This window comes from Chrysemys picta, chromosome 9 (genome assembly GCF_011386835.1).
Source record: "Chrysemys picta bellii isolate R12L10 chromosome 9, ASM1138683v2, whole genome shotgun sequence".
Taxonomy (NCBI): domain Eukaryota; kingdom Metazoa; phylum Chordata; order Testudines; family Emydidae; genus Chrysemys; species Chrysemys picta.
In genome coordinates, this window is record NC_088799.1 from 33,779,045 (window position 1) to 33,800,344 (window position 21,300).

The window sequence follows — 21,300 nt, forward strand, 5'->3', positions numbered from 1 at the left end:
GACCTATTGTGTGAGCTCGGGCAAGTCACTTCACCTCCTGTGCTTCAGTTTCCTCATATTTAAGTTGGAGACTACGATAGGTCCCACTTGTTGTAAGGGCTTTGAAATCTACAGATGGAAAAATGCTCAATGTTATTATTATTTTCTTTTTCTATGACTGTCCATCTGACCTTCTTTACAAGTATTATATTTCCTTAAAACCAGAGATGGGGAGAACCCCCAAATCTAGATCTGGATCCAAGTTCACAGCATGAATCTATCTCAGTGGATTCTGAACACCTTGAAATTGGGGAAGGAACAGATTCAGATCCAGATTTCAGATCGCCAGGTTTGGGAGTTCTAAAAGCTATGTTTCTGGTTTGACCCATTATAGAGATTTCGAGTTCTGGCCAGCTTCTACTTAAAAAAGAAAATCTTCCCAGTAATTTGTATCTTAATCAAAAATTATTGCCAGTATACTGGTTGATTCTATTCTTTGATTGAAACTGTTTGTCATCCTGTACCATAAGTGTTGTTGGTTTCCCAAGAGATTTGGCATGGCATTTTGCTACATATGGTGATATTGAAGAAATGATTAATAAAATTGACTTCAGAGAAACAGATGTGCAGACTGATGGATTCAAGAAAAACAAATACTGATAAGAGGAATACATTCAAGACTTTACTTTACCCATAGGTAAAGCACTAGCAAAAATTATTAGATAGAATTAGAACTACCCTAGAACTGTCATTTTGTGTATTGCCACAAAACTGCAAGAAACAGTGATATTGAGATACATTTGCCCAGACATATTGGTACAGGTGTAAGTACACTGCTAATTTTGCGGGATTTGGTTTATCAGCTAGGTGATCTAATACTGGATGTTCTGATTTTAATAAGTTTTTAAACAAAAAGAGAACATGATGTATTTATGGTAGGGAAGTAATTTTGCAAATGAAAAATAATAGTTGTAAAAAAAGTTTTATGATATATGTAGTGGAATTTTCCTGTTTTCTTGAATTTCTTCTATATTTAACAAGATAAAGGAGATCAGAAGACCTAGATTTCTTTATTTAATCTCTACTAACACCCTTTCCTCCCTCCATGTAATACTTTCTTAGCTCCTGATTCAATGAAACTAGATTTTGTAACCTGCATGGCAGACTTCGATAGTAAAGAAGACGCCTTTATTTTTTTCGGAAACAGGTCCATACAAATTTAAAAATTAAATATTTTCTTTAATAAATATTGGTGGTCATCCTGTCTCTCTAATGGAGCGGAGCCCCTTCTTTGCTTGCTGCTAAACTATTCATGCTAGAAATTGCCTTTTATTCTTGTTTCATAAAGATACTGTTGGTTTCTTTGGTTTAGCCTTTGGAATGTACCAGATTACACCAAGTGGCAGATACCTTTAGAAAACATCCCCAGGAGAGGTTAACATCAGACTTTCCTATGAGGATTACTATGATGAGGTATATGAACCCCACACTAGCCAGGAAAAGAGTCAATGAACTGCTGTGGACTTAGTTGGCCCTGTCCTGTTACACCGCCAATAGATATTGGGCTTAGAGGGAAGGGTTAAAAGGGGAGATTCCAGCTCAACTGGATGCTAGCTGGGAGGGACGGATGACCACCTGCTCTCCATGAGAGGAGCCTAGCTCTGGTCGGAGGTAACTAGAGACTGTTGCCTACCTGAACCTCCCTGAGGCAAGGTAGGCCTGATGTGGGGCTATTGTTTCAATTTGCTACCATGATGTGCCTATTGTTGCTGAATAAGCCTGCTGCAGGTGGTGCCCCACCTGAATATAAAATCCTTTTGTCTTTTCCACCCAACCAGAGACCCAGCAGTGGATTGTTGCGAGCCCAGGAGCAACCCCGTTACAGTTGCAAACTACATAATTTGAACACAGCTGACACTACTGTTTTATTTACTACTTCTTTGTAATCCTGTCATCAAAGAACCTGTGTTAATTGACCTCGGAATAATGGACCATATTAATCCCTGTTTTTTTTAATCCTCTGAAATCATTGAATTTATATCAGGGATGAATTTTGACCCATAAATATATATCATGAAAGCTAAATATTGGAAAAATAAATCCTGTTTTATAAAAATGTTTATGGCATTTCTAAAATGCAGAAGTAAATCTTGTGTATGAAGTAATTGACCCAGATGTTTTTTTCCCCTCAGTTTGTTTCAGATCCTTGTGCCAGCAACCCTTGTCTCCATGGTAACTGCAGCAGTAACGGTGATGGCTACCTCTGTGTTTGTAATGAAGGCTATGAAGGTACAAACTGTGAACGCTCATTTCACAGCCTTCCAGTCTCTGGATGGGCAGAGTCACTGCCACCAAGACAAATCAGGCCAGTATCAGCAACCTTGGAACCTGACATTGTTTTACCCCATTCAAGAGCAACTGTGACATTACCTACTTGGCAGCCAAAAGCAGGACAAAAAGTTGTTGATCTAAAATGGGATGAAATAGAGGTGAGACCATTTTGTTTAACATTCATACATAAAAAGCTTGTGAATGTCACTTATTATTATTTAGTTATCATTTGTCTATAGGCCATAGGCATATATGTAGATATGATCCCTGCCCTGAGTTAATAATCCATAAAATTAGCAAGTAAAACACTTGGAAATGGTTTTAGGCTTAACCATAGCTCTTCTGAAAATAGATGTATGTTTTTTTAGGTATAAGGTTTGGGAAATCTTTGAGATATATATGGTACAAAATCTTTTAGTTCTGCCATTTTATTAATAAACTAGAAATTCCAAACTTCAAATCAATTTAAGAAAAGCAAAAGGGTAAAGCATCTACTTTTTAGCATGATTTTCTTCTATTTACACAGTAGTAGTAATCTTTTACATTTATATAGCAAAGGATCCTACATTGCTTTGAAAGTTGTATAGTCACATAGCACTACTGCAGTGAAGCCACGTTTTAAGTAGAAGATTGCATACTTGGTGACAAAAATATCACACAGCATGCTGCATAACAGTAAGGGTCTGGGATATGGGGGAGAAAGCTTGAGCAAGTATATTGAGAAATTGGGTTTGCTTTTTTTTTTTTTAGCGATCTTATGAAAAGTGCAGGGTTTTTTTAAATGGCTACTCAACATCTCTGTTTTTAGTAAGCTCTCATTTGAAAGACACAATATATTACTAGAAATGTAGTTAATTATTCTAGAAAAATAAACCCTGTGTACACCCTGTTGGGATTTGAACCTGTGGTTCCAGGAAGTTTTATTTTGTACGAAGGTAGCCACTGGTTACAACACACACTATTAAAAATGTCACATTTTTTGAATCTGTCAAGGTCACAGTCACATAGAGCTTTTGAGTTTTAGCTCAATTGTGTGCAATACCATTCATGAAGTCCCCACGGAAACTGTGTGTTTCTAGTCTTTCCAGCCCTGCTGCTGTCTCATCAAGTTCCATCTTCACTTTTTGTAACTCTACTTTGAGCACAGCAGGCTAGTCTGTGATTGAAAATGTTGTAGAGTGGTTTGCCTCTTTGTAGATATGCTTTGTGATATTCTTACATGGAAGAGAAATGTATATTTTATGGGTTCCTATCTGGGCCGGAAGTTCCAAGAATTCTGTTTGTTGTTTTGCAACAGTAAATGCTATCTGACTCTTCTGTATCTAATAATACATTCTGAGAAATGCATTGTATTTTCAGATCTGTTTCCACACTGATAGGGAAACTGATCAAAAGAGTCTCAGATCTGTCAGTGAATTCTGCAGATTAGCCAGTAGACTTCTAGAATGATAGTGGGAATATATATTTAATATTTTCAGAAAATACAAATGCTCAATACCTACAGCTAGGAAATGTATGTAATAGCTACTTTGACAATACACTTACACTGACAATACATTCATACCACATGCTATAAATAGTTTTCCTGAAGTGTATATTCCTTTACAGATGAAAATTTTGCATTTAGACATAGCCAAAAAGTGCATATGCATATTTCTTCTGAATTACATTTAATGTGTGTCATAGATACAGTGATGACCTCCAATCCCTGACTGATCAGCATGTCGCACGTTGCAGTTTGGATCTTTTCAACCTAAGTCAAAATGAACTAGTTATATTGCCTCCAAATTACCTTAATTTAAGTTTTTACATTTTCCAAAGCTAAGTGTTGACTCCCTGTCATGGTGTGTTTTGAAGCTGGTAATGTTTGGAAACCAATTCTGGTCACCCTGTTCAAGAAAAATGAATTTAAACTGGAACAGGTGTGGAGAAGAGCTACCAGGATGATCAGAAAAATGGAGGTCCTATCTTATGAGAGGAGACTAGAAGAGGTTGGCTTATTTAGTCTTACAAAAGAAGACTGAGAGGGGATACCATTAGTCTGTATAAATACATTTTTTTTGGGGGGGGGGGGATACCAGGGAGGGTGAAGAGCAATTTAAGCAAAAGGACAATGTTGGCACAAGAATAAGTGGGTATAAACTGGCAATGAACAAATTCAGGCTGGAAACAAAAAGAAGGTTTCTAATCAAAGGAGTGAGTTTCTGGAACAACCTCCCAATAGAAGTTGTGGGGAGCAAACAACTTAATTAGTTTGAAGAGAGAGCTGGACAAATTTATGATTGTGATTGTCTGATGGGGTTACTTGTGAAGGTGGAGAGTGAGGGGCAGGGCTCAGAAGCACTGGGGCTCACTCCTAGTTTGTCTTATGTTCTAAAGCTCATGCATCAGGGTTTCAGCCAGCCACCAACAGGGGTCAGGAAGGGATTTTACTTAGCAAGGAAGGAGTTAGTCCTTTTTCCTTGCGGGAAAGTGAATTTGTTTTGGTCTGCTTTTTGGTGGATTGTTTGCTGTTTGTATTTTGCATAGTCTGTTTGGGGGCTGTGTATTGTGACTGAGCTGGAGGCCTCCCAGATGAGTGTGCACTGGAGATTTTCTGTCTTTGATCACAGATGGACAAATAACTGCCAAGCCTTAATGAGGGGCAGGAGTGATCTAGACAAAAGGCTTATAAGCCAGTGACCAAAGGACAGCAAGCAGGGGAGTTTGTGTGGGATTTTGTAGTAGGGAGTTTGGGGGATTTTTGTCCTTTCATTTTTAAGACTAGGGACTAGGAAGCGAAGACAATGATGGCTACTGAGGTAGCACTAGAGGTAACCTGAGGAAGAGAGGAAACGAAGATGACTGGATGCAGAAGCTGCAGGATGTATATTACTCTGACAGAAGCTACTTATGTATGAAATGTCACCTGAGAGAGCTCATGGAAGATCTGAGGCCTAGAGATGCATCTGGAGATAATGGTGGAGTTCAGATGGGGATTTAAAGACATGATGGAGCAAAGGAGACTGCACAGATAGCTCAAGATTTGCTGACCTTGACAAACAAGTGGACCTAGAGGGCAGACCACTAGACGAGGAGCATGACCCATGATGACAAGGCAGAGGAAGAGACAGGCTAGTTGAGGAGAGAGAGAGTGGAGGGCTACACTGAAGAACGACGAGAAGAAGCAAGCTGAAGATGGGGTGGCAAGGAAGGAAAGCAAGGAAACCAGTCTCAGCGGAAGAGATGATGGAGATAGTTAGGGATGGAGCCATAGTAAAGATAAGTATGATATAAAGGGGGACAGCAAGGGACCACAGAAGGAAGAACATCTGTGAGGGAACCTGATATTCTAATTAGCTGTACAAGAAACTAGAAACATACTATGTGGTATTATGTACAGGGCCGATATTCTAATTAGCTGTACAAGAAACTAGAAACATACTATGTGGTATTATGTACTCTGGCTTTTTGGCTGCCCCAAGCAAAAAAAAAAAAAAAAAAAAAAAACCCAGGGCAGCCAGAACAGCCAAGCAAAAAAAAAAAACCTGCGGCGCCAGAGTGCAGGTGGACTCCCTGTGCTGCAGATGTGCCCCGGCTGGCGGGGGGAAGGGGAGGGAGCGGGGGGTGCTACCACGCAGCCCCTCCCGCTGTGCCCCCTGCCGGGAGGCTCTGCAGCACTCTGGTCAGCGGGGAGGGAAGGACGCGGACTGCCCTGCCGGGCTTGCAGCAGGGTGCTCCCATCCTCCGCGCCGCCACCCCCTACAGGGCGGGTGGAGTGGAACACCACACACACACACACACACACACACACACACACACACAAAGCGGCCAAACCGCCCTAGGATTGGGCGGAATGCCACCTCCTACAATCTGGTGCCTGGAGCCGGCCCCGATTATGTATCACCATAAGTATCTATTCAGACTAAACCAAAATCATAATACAATAGTAAACCAAATAGAAAATAGCCTTTGTTTATCAAGCATTTTCCTATCCCTAAATAAATAAGGCCCAGGTTCAGCAAAGGGTAATGCATGTACAAGTTCCATTGAGTTCAGGGGACCTACTCACAGTGGCCACATCTACAGTTGCAGATAGGGATGCAATTCCCAGCTTGCATAGACATACCCGTTCTAGCTGTGATCGAGTTAGCACACTATCCATAGTAGTGTGGCTGTGTAACACAATGCGAAGTGGTGGCACAGGCTAGCTACCTCAGTTACAAATCTGCCTGGACCAAATTAGTATGTACTTGGTGCAGCGATCCTGTGCTGCTGGTTGCCACTGTGCTGTGCCTACCACAACTCAAAGAGAGCTAGTGAGAGTGTCTTCACAAACTGGAATCATACCCCTAACTCCAAGTGTAGACATAGCCGTTGCATAAAGTTAAGCATATACATAGCAGATTGGTTCCTAAACAGGGAACTAAGTCATATTTATTAACATTTTTGTTATAGTTCCATTAAAAAAGCATGGTTACAATTCCACCAAAGCCCTCCAGAATTTGGAAATAAATACTAGGGTTGTTTTTGCTCTCCAGGCAAAATGCAGATGAGGTTGGATTGATTTTAGTATCAAGCACTAGGCATAATAAAGCTCAGTGGTGCAGCATTTTTTTGAAGTTCAATAAATGATAATTTCATAACCTTTTGTGACTTTTTTCTTAATGAAACAACAGATTGTAAAGAAAAGAGAATTCAGGTGAGTTTATTATTCAGGAATAAATGGATAAAATGTCAAGCCTGTGGTTGACTTTTAAAATATTTTGATTACAGAGATTCTTTGAGATGCACTCACAAGGTGTAGAAACCAAAATTAGGTAGATATTAACTGTTAATATCCTGGACAAGCCTTGCGGAATTAAGATAAACTTTATTGCAATAAATTAAACTTCATTGGATATAGGTCCATTGTATTAAAATGCAGTTGTGTATGTGTTATGGAGTTGTATGTAGCTTCTCTAGTAGGAGGGAGATGTTAATGTAATTCCTCCGTTATCAGCCCTCTGAACCTATTCCCCTGGAGAGGTGCACATATACTAGTGCACAGGGACCAACAGACAAAGAAGGGTTTTTTGGATGAATAGCCTCATTCATTAAACTGGATCAGGGCCTTCTTCCTTATCCATCAAACAGACAGGACCCCTGATCCACAGAGGACCCCAATCATGAGAGAAGGATTAGAAGGACTTGGCTTACTGGGGCCCATAAAACTGGTTACTAGTTCTGAACGGAGACTGTTATGAACTTGTGACCATAGAAGAGACTCCCTTTGTGAGGCATTGAAGGACTGCTCCTGTCAGAGCCCATGTTATAAATGGGGTGATCTCTTGATCTCTGGTAAGCTTACTAGCATGCATGTAGATTCTTTTATTGTTTTTAATGATTTCTCCGATGCTCTCAGAAATCCAGGGAGACTAAAGGGAAGATGTGTTATATTAAGATTATATTAATTTTCCTGTGACTTGTGTAATATCACCAAATCTCTTCTCTGCAACACCATGGCTCTGGGCTTTAGATATAAACACTATTTCCAGAGGCAACTTGGTTCAGACAGCTTTGAACAGGGTAAAACTCTTCAGTGGGCCCCTTTTTTAAAATAACAAAACAAAATATTCTTAAGGACTCCCCAGACCCAAATAAAATTATGCTTACCCATCCATTGTCAAAAGACACTCAAGGGAGTTTCAGGTAATTTTGCCACAACTACAACTTCTAACTGTACCAGAGCCACAGCTCTCTTAAACCCTTTCAGTCCACTGGGGTGAGGAAATCCTTCCACAACATCAACTAGAGAGGTCATTGCTGAGGGGGATTCTCTCAAGACAGTGAAGCCCTGTTAGTCCAGACCCACCTTACTTTTAGTGCCTGGGTTGGGTTCAGAACTTTCTTCTCAATGTGATCTGTTACTACTTCCAGCAAGTATCAAAATTCTTAAACAAGGTTTCTCGTAGTTTTTCAAGAACCACTCCATCTTGAAACTTTTGTCTCCTTTTAAGACTGAATGCAAAAAAGACAAGGCTTTCTGAGCTGTATAGTGAACAACCTTTTTTTCTCTTAATTAATTGGCCTCTCAGAGTTGGTAAGACAACTCCCACCTGTTTATGCTCTCTGTATGTGTGTATATATATCTCCTCAATATATGTTCCATTCTATATGCATCCGAAGAAGTGGGCTGTAGTCCACGAAAGCTTATGCTCTAATAAATTTGTTAGTCTCTAAGGTGCCACAAGTACTCCTGTTAACCTTTTCTCTGGAGCAGTTCTCCACTTTTTACATTCAGCAACCTAATGTTACAGCAGAGAAACGTTTTGGGACTCCTCTCCAACCTAGTCATAAAGTATAGGGGTGTAGTAGCAACCTCCATGTTGAGAACTTACGCCATAGATCCATGGTTCCAGTCCCATCAAAAGAGAGAGGGTTCAATGTATTTCATGGTGATTTAAATAGATCTGGATGATCTTGTCTGACTCTGGATTTGTCTGTTTTCATATGCAAAACTGATTTCATGATGGAGTTTGTAGCTCTACTGATCCAAGAAATATAGCCCTCTCCCCAGTGCATCCCAACTGCCATGAGTGTCTATGCTTTGCAATCAGGAATGACCATTATCTGATTCAGGAAATGCCCTTCAGTCTGTCACCTGTTCCTTGGGTGTTCTGAAGTTAAAGGTCATCTGATGGTCATCTTGAGAAAAGAGAGTATCTAGATCTACTAATGACAAGACGATATACTTGTGAAAGTGCAATTGTGCAACGTGATAGCTTGCCTCACTGACTGAGCCATCCAGTACTTGGAACAACATTGATAATACTATGGAGGAGATCCAAGATTTTATTTATGTAACCTAAAAAGAGGTGCAGAGTCTCAAAATTCTGTATCTGTAGGTGGAATAAAATCATATTCTAATTGAGATAATTTTGAAAGTATAGTTGCTGACTTCACCAAGGTTATGGTTATTTTGTGAACAGAAAAACAGAGCCATCTATAATGGAATTTGCTGGGCAGATACTTACTTTCATTCACAAAATGCTACAAAACTGACATGATTTCTTCATCTGATGCCACCTTTGGACATGGAGTTCTTCAGTCTCCCCCGGTGCTCTTCAGTGAAGACCCTCTCTTAAAAATTTTACTCGGTACTATTAGGTTTGATATTACAATGTTTCTACTCTGGACACATTCACTTTTCCTTCCTCATTGTTAGAAGTTGTTTTTTTCTGCTTGTTGCTTCCCCGCAGTTCCAGCTCTCTGAAGTAATGGAGGAGTTCCCATGTTGGTTAGAGAACAATAGAATTGGTTTCCTTGCCTGTAATTCTATCTTCTCTGAATGGGAATTCCTGCTCTGTTTCACCCTGGGTATTATTCAGCAATTTCTGTATGGCGGGATGGAAAGGGTAATAGATCCTTATCTTCTGGTTCTTACAAACCTGCTTTTATTTCTTGCTTCCCCAACCCCATTTTTCCCATGCAGAAAACAGTTCACCATCTAACCGGTTTGATTTTTTTCTAGGGGTCCCCCCCTTCTTCTTAGCTTTGGCAGTATGGCCTGGGGGAGAAATGTCATTCAATTTAACCCTGTGCCTGTAGAGGGGGTTGTTAGGCAGATTGCACTGGTAGGGGAGACAAGAGGAACCTCTTGTCTGCATAGAGACATGGAAAAGATGGAAAACCCAGCAGTTCCAAGCCTGATGGAACAGTGGATTTGCATTCACAGAAGACTAAGGAAACTAATTTTATTGAATTAAAAATTAATTAATGTGTAATCCCTTGGAAGGAGATTTGGCAGGGTTAGCATTTACAGAAGCATTCCTGGTAATGTATTCATCTTGGCTGTTGCTGTCCTGCTGGAGGGATATAGTTTTTTTGTGAAACTACTGTCATATCACTTTTAAAATGGTATAGCTTTGGGATATAACATTTTTCTGAAGCTAATAATTTTTACAGTATTTGCATTCACCCAATGCCCTTAAAATAAGTTTTTTCTGAAGTCTAAAACTTTCATTTCCTAAAGGACTGGCTTTTATTACCTTTCAGCTGAATGGTGTATGTCAATGAGGCTTTTACCTCCCTGAGTCAGTTCAGATGTGTTATGTGAATTCACACTTGCAACTGCATTCTAGACAGTAATTCCCCCCACTGTGGTTTGGTAGCAAGACCAGGTGGATCTCATTGCCTCCACCTGAAGGATAGAAAAGGGAAAGAAAAGCTAGTTGGAAAGACAAGAATAGAGAATCCTTAAGAGCAGCCAGCTCAGGAGGAAACTCAGACATAGGTTTATGTTGTCACTTGTGAATAAAGAAGAGATGCTGAGTTCCGAACAATAATCAATTGTGTGTGTAATGTACTGAGAGTGTTTACAAAAGAATGCAAACTCCCTGCAAACCACAGTGGGGTGTTGTGAAAGCGGTGATGTCACCGGCATGGTGCATGCTGGGGGATCATAACAAATAGCTCTCAGGGAGGGATGGATATGATGTAAAAGGAAAAGTGAATTTTCACTTGTTAATATGTTCTTAATCTGGCTAGTGTGGGAACTCAGCATATGTTAAAGGCAATGAAATGTTCATTCCATTTACAGGCCACCTTTAAGACTTAGGGAGCAAGGACTGGATGCTCTGAAACTACAAATAGCAAAAGCCCACTGTTGTAATCCTCCCAGTGACTCCACTGTTTTTTTTCTCTGGCAAGCACACAATGGATTTCCTCCCTGCTCCATGTAGGGCTCTTGGGAAAGGACAATGGTTAAAATATTTGAATGAGAAATGTGATTTTTGGTTTGTTATGTATCTCTTTAAAAAAGGAGCTCAGTATCCATTGATTTAGACCCAAACTGTTTGGGTCCATTCGTATTTATGCCTGTTTACAGGTGAGCAGAAGAATACACGTGTCCTCATATCAGCATGGACATATAATCATTCTAAATGCTGCATAACATATTGAAGAGCTTATTTCTGATCTGATTGAAGAGCATATCTCTGTAAGCAGTTCTTGAGCGTGCTTCAGGGCTTTGTCTGGCTGGTGAAGGTTTATGCTTTTTTCTAATGGCTATTTTTAAAGTGGTGGTGTGTGCCTCAAGGAGCTGCCTTGCTTAGTTAAAGGCGGTGTGCTGTTTCTAGTGCAACAGGGAAATCTTGGAAAAACATGATACTGCAGTTGTGTTCAGTGGATCTTTTTCCAGTTTCAGCAGGCATAACCGCTTGCCTGCCCTCATGGGTGTGGAACTGAAACATGTAGGTCATGATCTCCCAATGTCTGCATTTTTAGGAGAAAGCATATCACATGTAGGGTTACCATACGTCCGGTTTTTCCCAGACATGTCTGGCTTTTTGGTAATCAAACCCCCGTCCGGGGGGAATTTCCAAAAAGCCAAACATGTCTGGGAAAAATACTCCCTGTCTTACTTTAGAGCGGGCGCCGGTGGCTGATGTGCTCCCTGACTCCTGGGTTCTGTAAGAGCCGAGCGCTACCGGCTTCGGGCAGCCCCCATGCCTCTGGACCCTGTGCCCCCGGCTGGGCACTTCCCCTCCCGGGCTCCGGGGGCACAGGGTCCAGAGGCATGGGGGCTGCCCGAAGCCGGTAGCGCTCAGGAAGCTTACAGATCCCAGGAGTTCAGGGAGCACAGCACCCGCTGGAGTCCGGGAGGGGAAGTGCCCGGCCGGGGGTGCAGGGTCCGGAGGCATGGGGGCTGCCTGAAGCCCAAGCGCTACCGGCTTCATGGTTTGCTGGGCAGCCCCCAGACCCTGCGCCTCCAGCTGGGCACCTCCCCTCCCGGGCTCCAGCTGCGCTGGGGAAGCACTGGCTGGGGGCACAGGGTCTGGGGGCTGCCCGGCAAACCGTGAAGCCGGTAGTGCTCAGGCAGCCTTTTTCGCGTGGCTGGGAGGGAGGAGGGGGAATGCGGGGCACTCGGGAGGGGACAGAGTTAGGGCGGGGCCAGGGTGTGGGGAAGGAGTGGGGCTAGGGCCCTGTGGAGTGTCCTCTTCTTTTTTTATTTTTTAAATATGGTAACCCTAATCACATGTCCTTTCAATTTTACCTTCAGAGAATCCTCAGATGAGACTACAAATTTAGTTGATAAAGGAAATAGTGTTGATGTAATATACCTAGACTTCTGTAAGGTAGTTGACTTGGTACTGTATGGCATTTTGATTAAAAAGCTACAATGATAGAAAATTAACATGGCACACATTAAAAGGTGTCTAACTGATTGGTTCTTGGCGCTGCTCTATTTAACATTCTTATTAATAACCTGGAAGAAAACATAAAATCATCCTTGATAAAGTTTGCAGATCACACAAATTGGAGGACTGGTAAATAACGTAGGGAACAGGTCACTGATACAGAGCAATCTGGATTGCCTGGTAAACTGGGTACAAGCAAACAAATATGCATTTTTAAAATGGTTAAATGTAAATGTTCCTAGATGTATACAAAGAAGGTAGGCCATGCTTACAGGATGGGGGACTCTGTCCTGAGAAGCAGTGACTGAAAAATATTTGGAGGTCATGGTGGATAATCAGTAGAACATGAGCTCCCAGTGCGATGCTGTGGCCAAAAGGGCTAATGCGATCCTTGAATGAATAAATAGGGGAATCTTGAGTAGGACAAGAGGGTTTTATTTACTTCTGTATTTGGCACTGGTGTGACTGCTGGTGGAATACTGTGTCCAGTTCTGGTTTCTACAGTTCAAGAAGGATGTTGCTAAATTGGAAAGGGCTCAGAGAAGAGCTATGTGACCGATTAAAGGATTAGAAAACATGCCTTATGAGGATAGACTCTAGGAGCTCAATCTATTTAGCTTAACAAAGAGAATGTTAAGGGGTGGCCTGATTACAGTTTATAAGTACCTACCTGGGGAACAAATATTTAATAATGGCAATCTAGCAAAGAAAGGTATAATATGATCCAATGGCTGGAAGCTGAAGGTAGACTATTCAAACTGGAAATAAGGTGTAAATTTTTAACAGTGAGAGTAATTAATCATTGGAACAGTTTACCAACGGTCATGGTAGATTCTCCATTACTGAAAATTTTTAAATCAAGATTGGATTTTTTTTTTCTCAAAGATGTGCTCCAGAAATTATTTTGGGATAGTCTATAACCTGTGTTATACAGGAGATCAGACTAGATGATCACAGTGATCCCTTCTGGAATCTATGAATCTGAAAATCTCTTTCATAAGTATTTTCCTGCAATCCCTGTTTTCGCTATCTTCTTCTAGCTATTGTAGCTTCTTTTGCAGAGCCAGTGATCTATCTGCATGTTCTGATTTAGTTTTCTTTGTTAGTATAATGTATTGGTCTAGCGAACCCTGATTCTCAGGTCTTTCAACTTTAGTAGAAAACTCTCCCAGAACTGAATACAGACATAATTGGAAACTTTAATATATTTCTCCCATTGCTATGGAAAGGTTCTGTGTAATTTCTCCCGTAATTCTGGCTGCCAAACTGTGATTTTCTGTTTTACTGGTATTTGTCTGAGGACACACTGTTGCTGGCACCATTTTGTTTCTTATCTGTGGTGGGAGGCTGCTGCTTCTCCTTCTATTTTTGTGCTGATCTAAATCCCAGATTTTTTTAAACTGAAATATCAGTTTTCTGCCACTGTAAAATTCTATTTTGGTTCAGTATCCTTCTGTTTTAGATGTCCTTCTGTTTATCAGATCAGTGGGTAATGGAGCCAGAGAGAAGTGCAAATGGAGCTGCTAGTTAGGTCAGCATCACACAACACCTTCCTCTCCAGATATAACTGTAAAAGCCCTGCATCCCTTTGCTTCTTTGGCTTGCATTAAAACATTTTGTGTTTGTGTTGTCTTTCCTCAGAAGCTTTAATTTAAGAGAGTGTTCCTGTTTGATTGCATGTTGGTTTTCCACTCTCAGTATATTATTTTTGTGCAGCCCCTTGTGCAGTTGTACTGTCCAGTTTCTTTCTTTCTGTCTTATCTGTCTGGTCTGTCTTTTCTGTCTTTCCACTTGCCCTCTGAATCTATAAAAAGGGAAATAAGGATAATCCAGGGAATTACAGATCAGTCAGCTTACCTTCAGTACCTGGAAAGATAATAGAACATTACATTTGCAAACACCTGGAAGGTGCTAAGTAACAGCATGGATTTGTCAAGAACAAATCGTATCAAACCAACCTAATACCTTTCTTTAACAGGTAACAAGCCTTGTGGATAGGAGGAAGTGGTAGATCTGGTCTATCTTGACTATAGTAAGGCTTTTGATACTGTCTCACATGACCTTCTCAAAAACAAACTAGGGAAATACAACCTAGATGGAGCTACTATAAGGTGGGTGCATAACTGGTTAGAAAACTGTTCCCAGAGAATAGTTATCAGTGGTTCACAGTCAAGCTTGGAAGGGCATAACAAGTGGGGTCCCGCAGGGATCAGTTCTGAGTCTGGTTCTGTTCAATATCTTCATCAGTGATTTAGATAATGGCATAGAAAATACACTTATAAAGTTTGCGGACGATACCAAGCTGGGGAGGGGTTGCAAGTGCTTAGGAAGATAGCATTAAAATTCAAAATGATCTGGACCAACTGGAGAAATGGTCTGAAATAAATTGGATGAAATTCAATAAGGACAAATGCAAAGTACTCCATTTAGGAAGGAACAATCAATTGCATGCATACAAAATTGGAAATGACTGCCTAGGAAAGGGATCTGGGGATGATAGTGGATCACAAGCTATATATGAATCAACAGTTTAACACTGTTGCAAAAAAGCAAACATCTTTCTGGGATGTATTAGCAGAAGTGTTGTAAGCAAGACACGAGAAGTAATTCTTCTCCTCTACTCCATGCTCGTTAGGCCTCAGCTTGAGTATTGTGTCCAGTTCTGGGCACCACATTTCAGGAAAGATTGGAGAAAGTCCAGAGAAGAGCAACAAAAATGATTAAAGGTCTAGAAAACATGACCTATGACGGAAGATTGAAAATATTGCTGTTGGTTTAGTCTGGAAAAGAGAAGTCCGAGAAGAGACATGATAACAATTTTCAAGTACATAAAAGGTTGTTACAAGGAGGAGGGAGAAAAAATGTTCTCCTTAACCTGTGAGGGTAGGACAAGCTGCAATTTAAGCCCATTGCTTCAAGGAAGGTTTACGTTGGACATTAGGAAAAACTTCCTGTCAGGATGGTTAAGCCCTGGAATAAATAGCCTAAGGAGGTTGTGGAATCTCCATCATTGGAGATTTTTAAGAGCTGATTAGACAAACACCTGTCAGGGATTAATGTTTCTCAAACTGGGATCCACAGACCCCTGGGGGTCCCCGGGCACCTCTGAGAAACTCCTCCCCCTCCCTTCCTCAACCCCTCCACCTCCCTCCCAGGCACGCCTCCTGCACGCTGGGGAACAGGCTTACTTGTCCTGGCTCCCCACCACTCCTGGAAGCGGCAGACATGTCCCTGTGGCCTTTGGGGCAGGGGGCCAGATTGTCTCCACGTGCTGCCCCTGTCCCAAGCGCTGACTCTGCAGCTCCCATTAGCCGGGAACTGTGGCCAATGGGAACTATGGGGGTGGTGCCTGCAGGCAGGGGCAGTGCACTGAGACCCCTTGGCGCCCCCCGCCCCGCCTAGGAGCCGCAGCCAGAAGGATGTGGCGGGTGCTTTCAGGAGCGTCCCAAGGTAAGCGCGGCACCCCTCACCCCTTTCCGCCCCCAAATCCCTACCCCAGCCCGGAACTCGCACTCCCTCCGGCACCCAAACTCCCTCCCAAAACCCCAACCCTCTGACCCAGCCTGGTGAAAGTGAGTGAGGTGGGGGAAAGGGAGCGACGGAGGGAAGGGGGATGGAATGAGGGGGGGGAGGGGCGGGGCAAGAGCTGAGCTGGGGGGTATTGGGGGTCCCTGAAAAATTTTAAATCAAAATGGGTGTCCTTGGGTTGGTAAAGTTTGAGAACCGCTGGTTTAGATAATACTTAGTCCTGGATGACCTCTCGAGGTCCCTTCCAGTCCTATGATTCTATGATTCGGTTCTTACTATTTCTGATATATTCCAAATTAGTGGACATATACAATTCTGCTGTCATATGATTTATGATTGACATTCATTATTGAGGGTGGTGGTGGCTATATTTTTAGGTAACTTCATACTGCTATATGAGAACAGAGGTGTTAATGGTATTTTTCCCACAGGCTTGTTAAAAATCAGTTTCTCTCAGAAAGTGATTGTACAATACAACTCTTGCCATGCATATTGGCAAATATAAAAGGAGGGATGTCAGCCAAATTCATATTGGGTTGACAGAGCTTTGAACATAATCTCCATCATCATGGTTTCCAAGATTTAGAAATAGTAATACATTTATTAACATTTTTCTATGTTACTTTAACTAGCACAACAAAATTTCATACTATTTATTTAAATTTGAAATATTCAAATTATCTGCTGAAGCCAGAGAAGAATTCAGTAACTTACTGCCTGGTGAAGCAATAAACTGAGCCAGACATACAATTTTGCTTATTGTGACTAATTGGCCACATGAGTCAAAATTGAATTTGTGTTGCTTGAAAATTATTACCTAAGTAACATTCCAGGATTTTCTTCTGTTTTTCATAGATACTTCATTGTCAAGTTCAAAATGGGGATTTGAATGAAACATGAGTTTAGAATTTGGATTCTGGCTCTTCCTTTGAAGGATGATTCACTCCTTGGAAGGGGTTTCAGCTAACATTCTCAGTTTATCAATAAGCATCATGTAAACCTAGCATAATAGGCTCTATACAAGCTTTTTATCATACAAGATGGGCTACAAAACCTATCCTTACTTTTTGGCAAATGTAGAAAAGAAATTGGCTCATTTTTTGTACTGCATATGGTGTTATTTCATAGTCAAGCTGTTAGGGATACACAAAAAATACTCTAGATGATGATGATATAAAGAGACACTTTAGATCTCCCCCCCACACACACACACATTATGTTGATCGGTAGCAACAATGGTTTGGTCTCAAACAGGGTGACAAAAGGTCTTTCTGGGGGTACATCAACTCATCTAGATATTTGCCTAGTTCTACAACAGGCTACACAAGAAGCACTAGTGAAGCCAATACAAACTAAAATTTCATACAGAATGACTTGTTTATACTGCTCTATATACTGAAATGTAAGTACAATATTTATATTCAAATTGATTTATTTTATAATTGTATGGTAAAAATAAGAAAGTAAGCAATTTTCTGTAATAGTGTCTGTGATACTTTTTTATTTTTATGTCTGATTTTGTAAGCGAGTGGTTTTTAAGTGAGGTGAAACTTGGGGGTACACAAGACAAATCAAACTGCTGAAAAGGGTACAGTAGTCCGGAAAGGTTGAGAACCCCGGTCTAGATGGACTTAGAGGCTTATTCATGGTTTTTGGAAATACATTTGTTATCATTGGATAGATAGATGAATGCCTGTGTACATGCATGGACTTAGATGCCAGCATTGCATGGTCAAATAAAAATGTTGTCCATGATCACACTGCCAGTGTTGTATAGTAGAGAAGGTCTGATTAGCGAATAGAGGAATTGCTGCATAGATGGCAGAGAAATCAGTTACTTAGCACAAGCACTAGATCACAGCTGCAGTCATGAATTTTCTCCCTAGGTAGGCTGTGGATGCTTCATTCACTTTGTAGAAAGCCTCCTGTCATTGGAAAGAGTGATAGAGGGCTTTGTTATTGCTGGGCTCATGTGGCAGAGTATGGCTATGAATTTAAAAAGGAAAAATAAGCTATGCAATAAGTGTAGTTGAAAGAAAACAGTAGTTCTTGCTGTTGGTTCTAAATGCCCCAAGATCTCACATGTTCACTGACATGTGGCAACGCTAGATATTTATTTAGTATTTGACAATAAGAGAAATCCATTTATCTTTTTCTCAAGACGAGTGTAATACTTTTAAAGGCGGACACCTCTCACAGTAAGTGCTCACTAAAATGTAGAGCTATAGAGAGGGTTTTTTTTGCTGTTTTTGAAAACATTACCCATAAGGTGAGTTTCCAGAACAATTGAAGACAACATAGAACCTTATACACCTCTACTCTGATATAACGCTGTCCTCGGGAGCCAAAAAATCTCGCCGCGTTATAGGTGAAACCGCGTTATATCGAATTTGCTTTGATCCGCTGGAGTGTGCAGCCCCTCCCCCCCGGAGCACTACTTTACCGCATTATATTAGTATTTGTGTTATATGGGGTTGTGTTATATCGGGGTAGAGGTGTATTACCTCAAATGTGTATTGATGATGAAACTTTCGATGTCTGTCCTGACAATTTCTTAAAAGATCAGGATTGGTTAATGGTGCTGTTTTTATATTCTTTTCCTATTTATTAATTGCCCTAATTTTTTATATTCTCTTTTAAAGGACTAAATCTTTAAAGAACGATCTTTACTGTTTTCAGATAATCCCAGATGTAGCTTGTGGAAATGCCAGTTCTAACAACTCTGCTGGAGGCCGGCTTATCTCCTTTGAAGTTCCACAGAACACATCAATAAAGTAAGAATATTGCTTTGTCATAGCAGTCTGGAATAATAAATATTTAAATAGTGTTTGGTACTGAATTCATGTCTTGGGAGCTGTAGTCAACTGTCTCCTAGGCAGCCAGACTATGAAATGCCTTGGTATGTCATGAAAGAACTCCAGAGAGCCTCCAGATGACACGAGGGACCTAGCAATACCAGAGCACCTTCTTTGAGGGGTGCAAGTGTTCACATGTGTGCTTAAGTAGGTTTTTTGTTGTTGTTGTTCGGTTTTGTTGTGGGGTATTTTTTGGGGTGGGGAGAGGAGGGTCTAAGCAAGTAAAGTGTCTTTTGGCCATCAGAGAACACTGGGAATTGGAGCAAAGAGGTGGAGGACAACAGTTTGACTTGGAGAGGGATGTAACATTTCCTTCTTTTCACTCCATGCAGCAATGATTTCTGACAGCCAGAGCAGCTCACATTTCCCTTTGCCAAGTTCAGAGTAATGTATTTGTTTATATTTGTCTGAACTTCGCATCAGAAGTTTGAATGCTTCTATGAAGAGGTGTGTGTCCTACAAAGCAGATATGATTTTGAAGACTTTGAAGTTGTGTAAAGCATCCACTTTTTCACACTGACAGTGTGTAATTTTAATGAACGGAATTTGATTCCCTTGAAAGCCAAAATCTGATAGCATTGGCTGGGATGAAGCATAGGTGTACAGTATGAGCTTTCAAATAAAGATCTGCCAGTGTATCTCCCTTCTGGTTTGCAACATTCCTGCTGTTCTAGGCTAGGTTTCTCCTGAAAAAGTGCACTGACACCACTCTTGTGCTGCCATCTTGTGCTCTAGAATCACAGCTTTCATTAAAAAAAAAAAGTTATGACTTATTTTGATGTTTGCAAAAAAGAGTGAAACTCTTGCAACTGTGTCTACCTTGAGTCTGCAGGGAGCCTGGAACAATGACTCTGAAAGGTGGGAACTGCCCGATTTGTCTCACTGAGTTGTTAATTCAGACACCCAGTGATGATGATGTAAATGTCAACATTGTTAATTATTTCATTCCCCATGAAAGCCTGTAAGAAAGGAGAGGTAAGATCACAAATCTGCACAGTCACTGATTAATGTCTCATTGTATGTGGGTGGGATTTGGAAGCGTACTACCACTTTTACCCTCAAATTATAAGGTATTAAGTAGAGCCCAGGAGGGAATCTGAGAAGCCAACCCTGAGGAGTCCAATAGAGTCCATGGGAATATTAAAAACTCAGTGTGGGGTGCCCATCTCAAAGGAACCCAGGGAGCACACACAGTCATATATTGGTCATTTGTGATATCTACTATGAGCAAGCATCTCACTTTGGCAGCTGACGTGGGCAAAACTTGGAGGAGCACTACAACCTTTTTCCCAGTTCAGCCCCTGATAGGCACGTACTTACACTGTTTACAAGCTGAAATACTCCAGTTTACCAACCACTTGAATTAATTTTCTTTATTTCACTGTACTCCCTATGTTAAAAGGCCTGTGTAGAACATGTGACCTGAATATATATTTATGTAAGAACAATCACTTTAGTAAACTTGCACTGATTTTGATCATGGAATTTGACCTAAATTGTGACATTCCTTGCTCTCATATTCAGGTTACCTGAAGTTGTTATTAGTGAGGGGCCTACCAGTTGGGATAAAAAAAAATCCAAAGCTTTGTCCAAAATTTTATTCTTAAATAGTCCAGGTACAAGAGGGGATCTCTTCATGTGGATTACATTCACACACCTCTGCTGTTCTTGGTTTCAGCTGAAAGCAAAATTGGGAGAGGCTGTTCTTACTGTATTTCTAGAATGGGTGAAACAATTGAGGTAGCTGAAATCCTTCAAGAGAGCCTGATCTCAAGAGATTAGCAGCCCAATTTTAGGCAAGGGAGATTCAGACTAACTTCTGAACATTTGGATACTAAACTGTATAGAATGTTTGAACCTTTGGAAGTTCACTCAGTCCTAGTTGGGATTCTTCCATTTGTGAATTGATGAAGATGTCTGGAAAAGATTCATATTATACATGTACACAAGGGAGTGGAAAAAGTACACTAAAAGGAAGGGCAGATCCATAGAAACAAGTTATAGGCATGGTATTACCTAAGTAAAATTTAAAATCCTGTGGAACTGAGTGCATATATTGTAGTTGCTTCCAAGTGACTTTACCTTACTCAACCCTGGCTATTTCAGTAGATCAGTGGTTCTCAACCAGGTATCCACGGACCCCTATGGGTCGCAAGCAGGTTTCAGAGACCCCGCCAAGCAGCGCCAGCTTTAGATTCGCTGGAGCCCATGGCAGAAAAGCTGAAGCCCTGCCACACGGGGCTGAAGCCCGGAGCCCAGAGCCCCGCCACATGGGGCTGAAACCAGAGCAGTGTAGCTTTGCAGGGGTCCCCATGGTATGGCGTCCCAGACAATTCCCCTACTTTCTACCCCCTAATGCTGGCCCTGGCTTTTATATGCAGAAAACCAGTTATTGTAGCACAGGTGAGCCGTGGAGTTTTTATAGAATGCTGAGCCTTGTACATGAA

General features: G+C 41.2%; 1 protein-coding gene across 2 annotated transcripts in view; it reads left to right on the top strand.

Moving 5' to 3' along the window:
• Window positions 1-21,300, top strand: part of DNER (delta/notch like EGF repeat containing) — a 284,460-nt gene that overhangs the window by 133,966 nt on the left and 129,194 nt on the right. For both annotated transcript variants that reach the window (XM_005282630.4, XM_065556947.1), the window contains exons 2-3: window positions 2,172-2,468; window positions 18,678-18,772. In XM_005282630.4, the coding sequence (XP_005282687.1) occupies window positions 2,172-2,468; window positions 18,678-18,772 (392 nt within the window). The remainder of the gene's footprint in view (window positions 1-2,171; window positions 2,469-18,677; window positions 18,773-21,300) is intronic.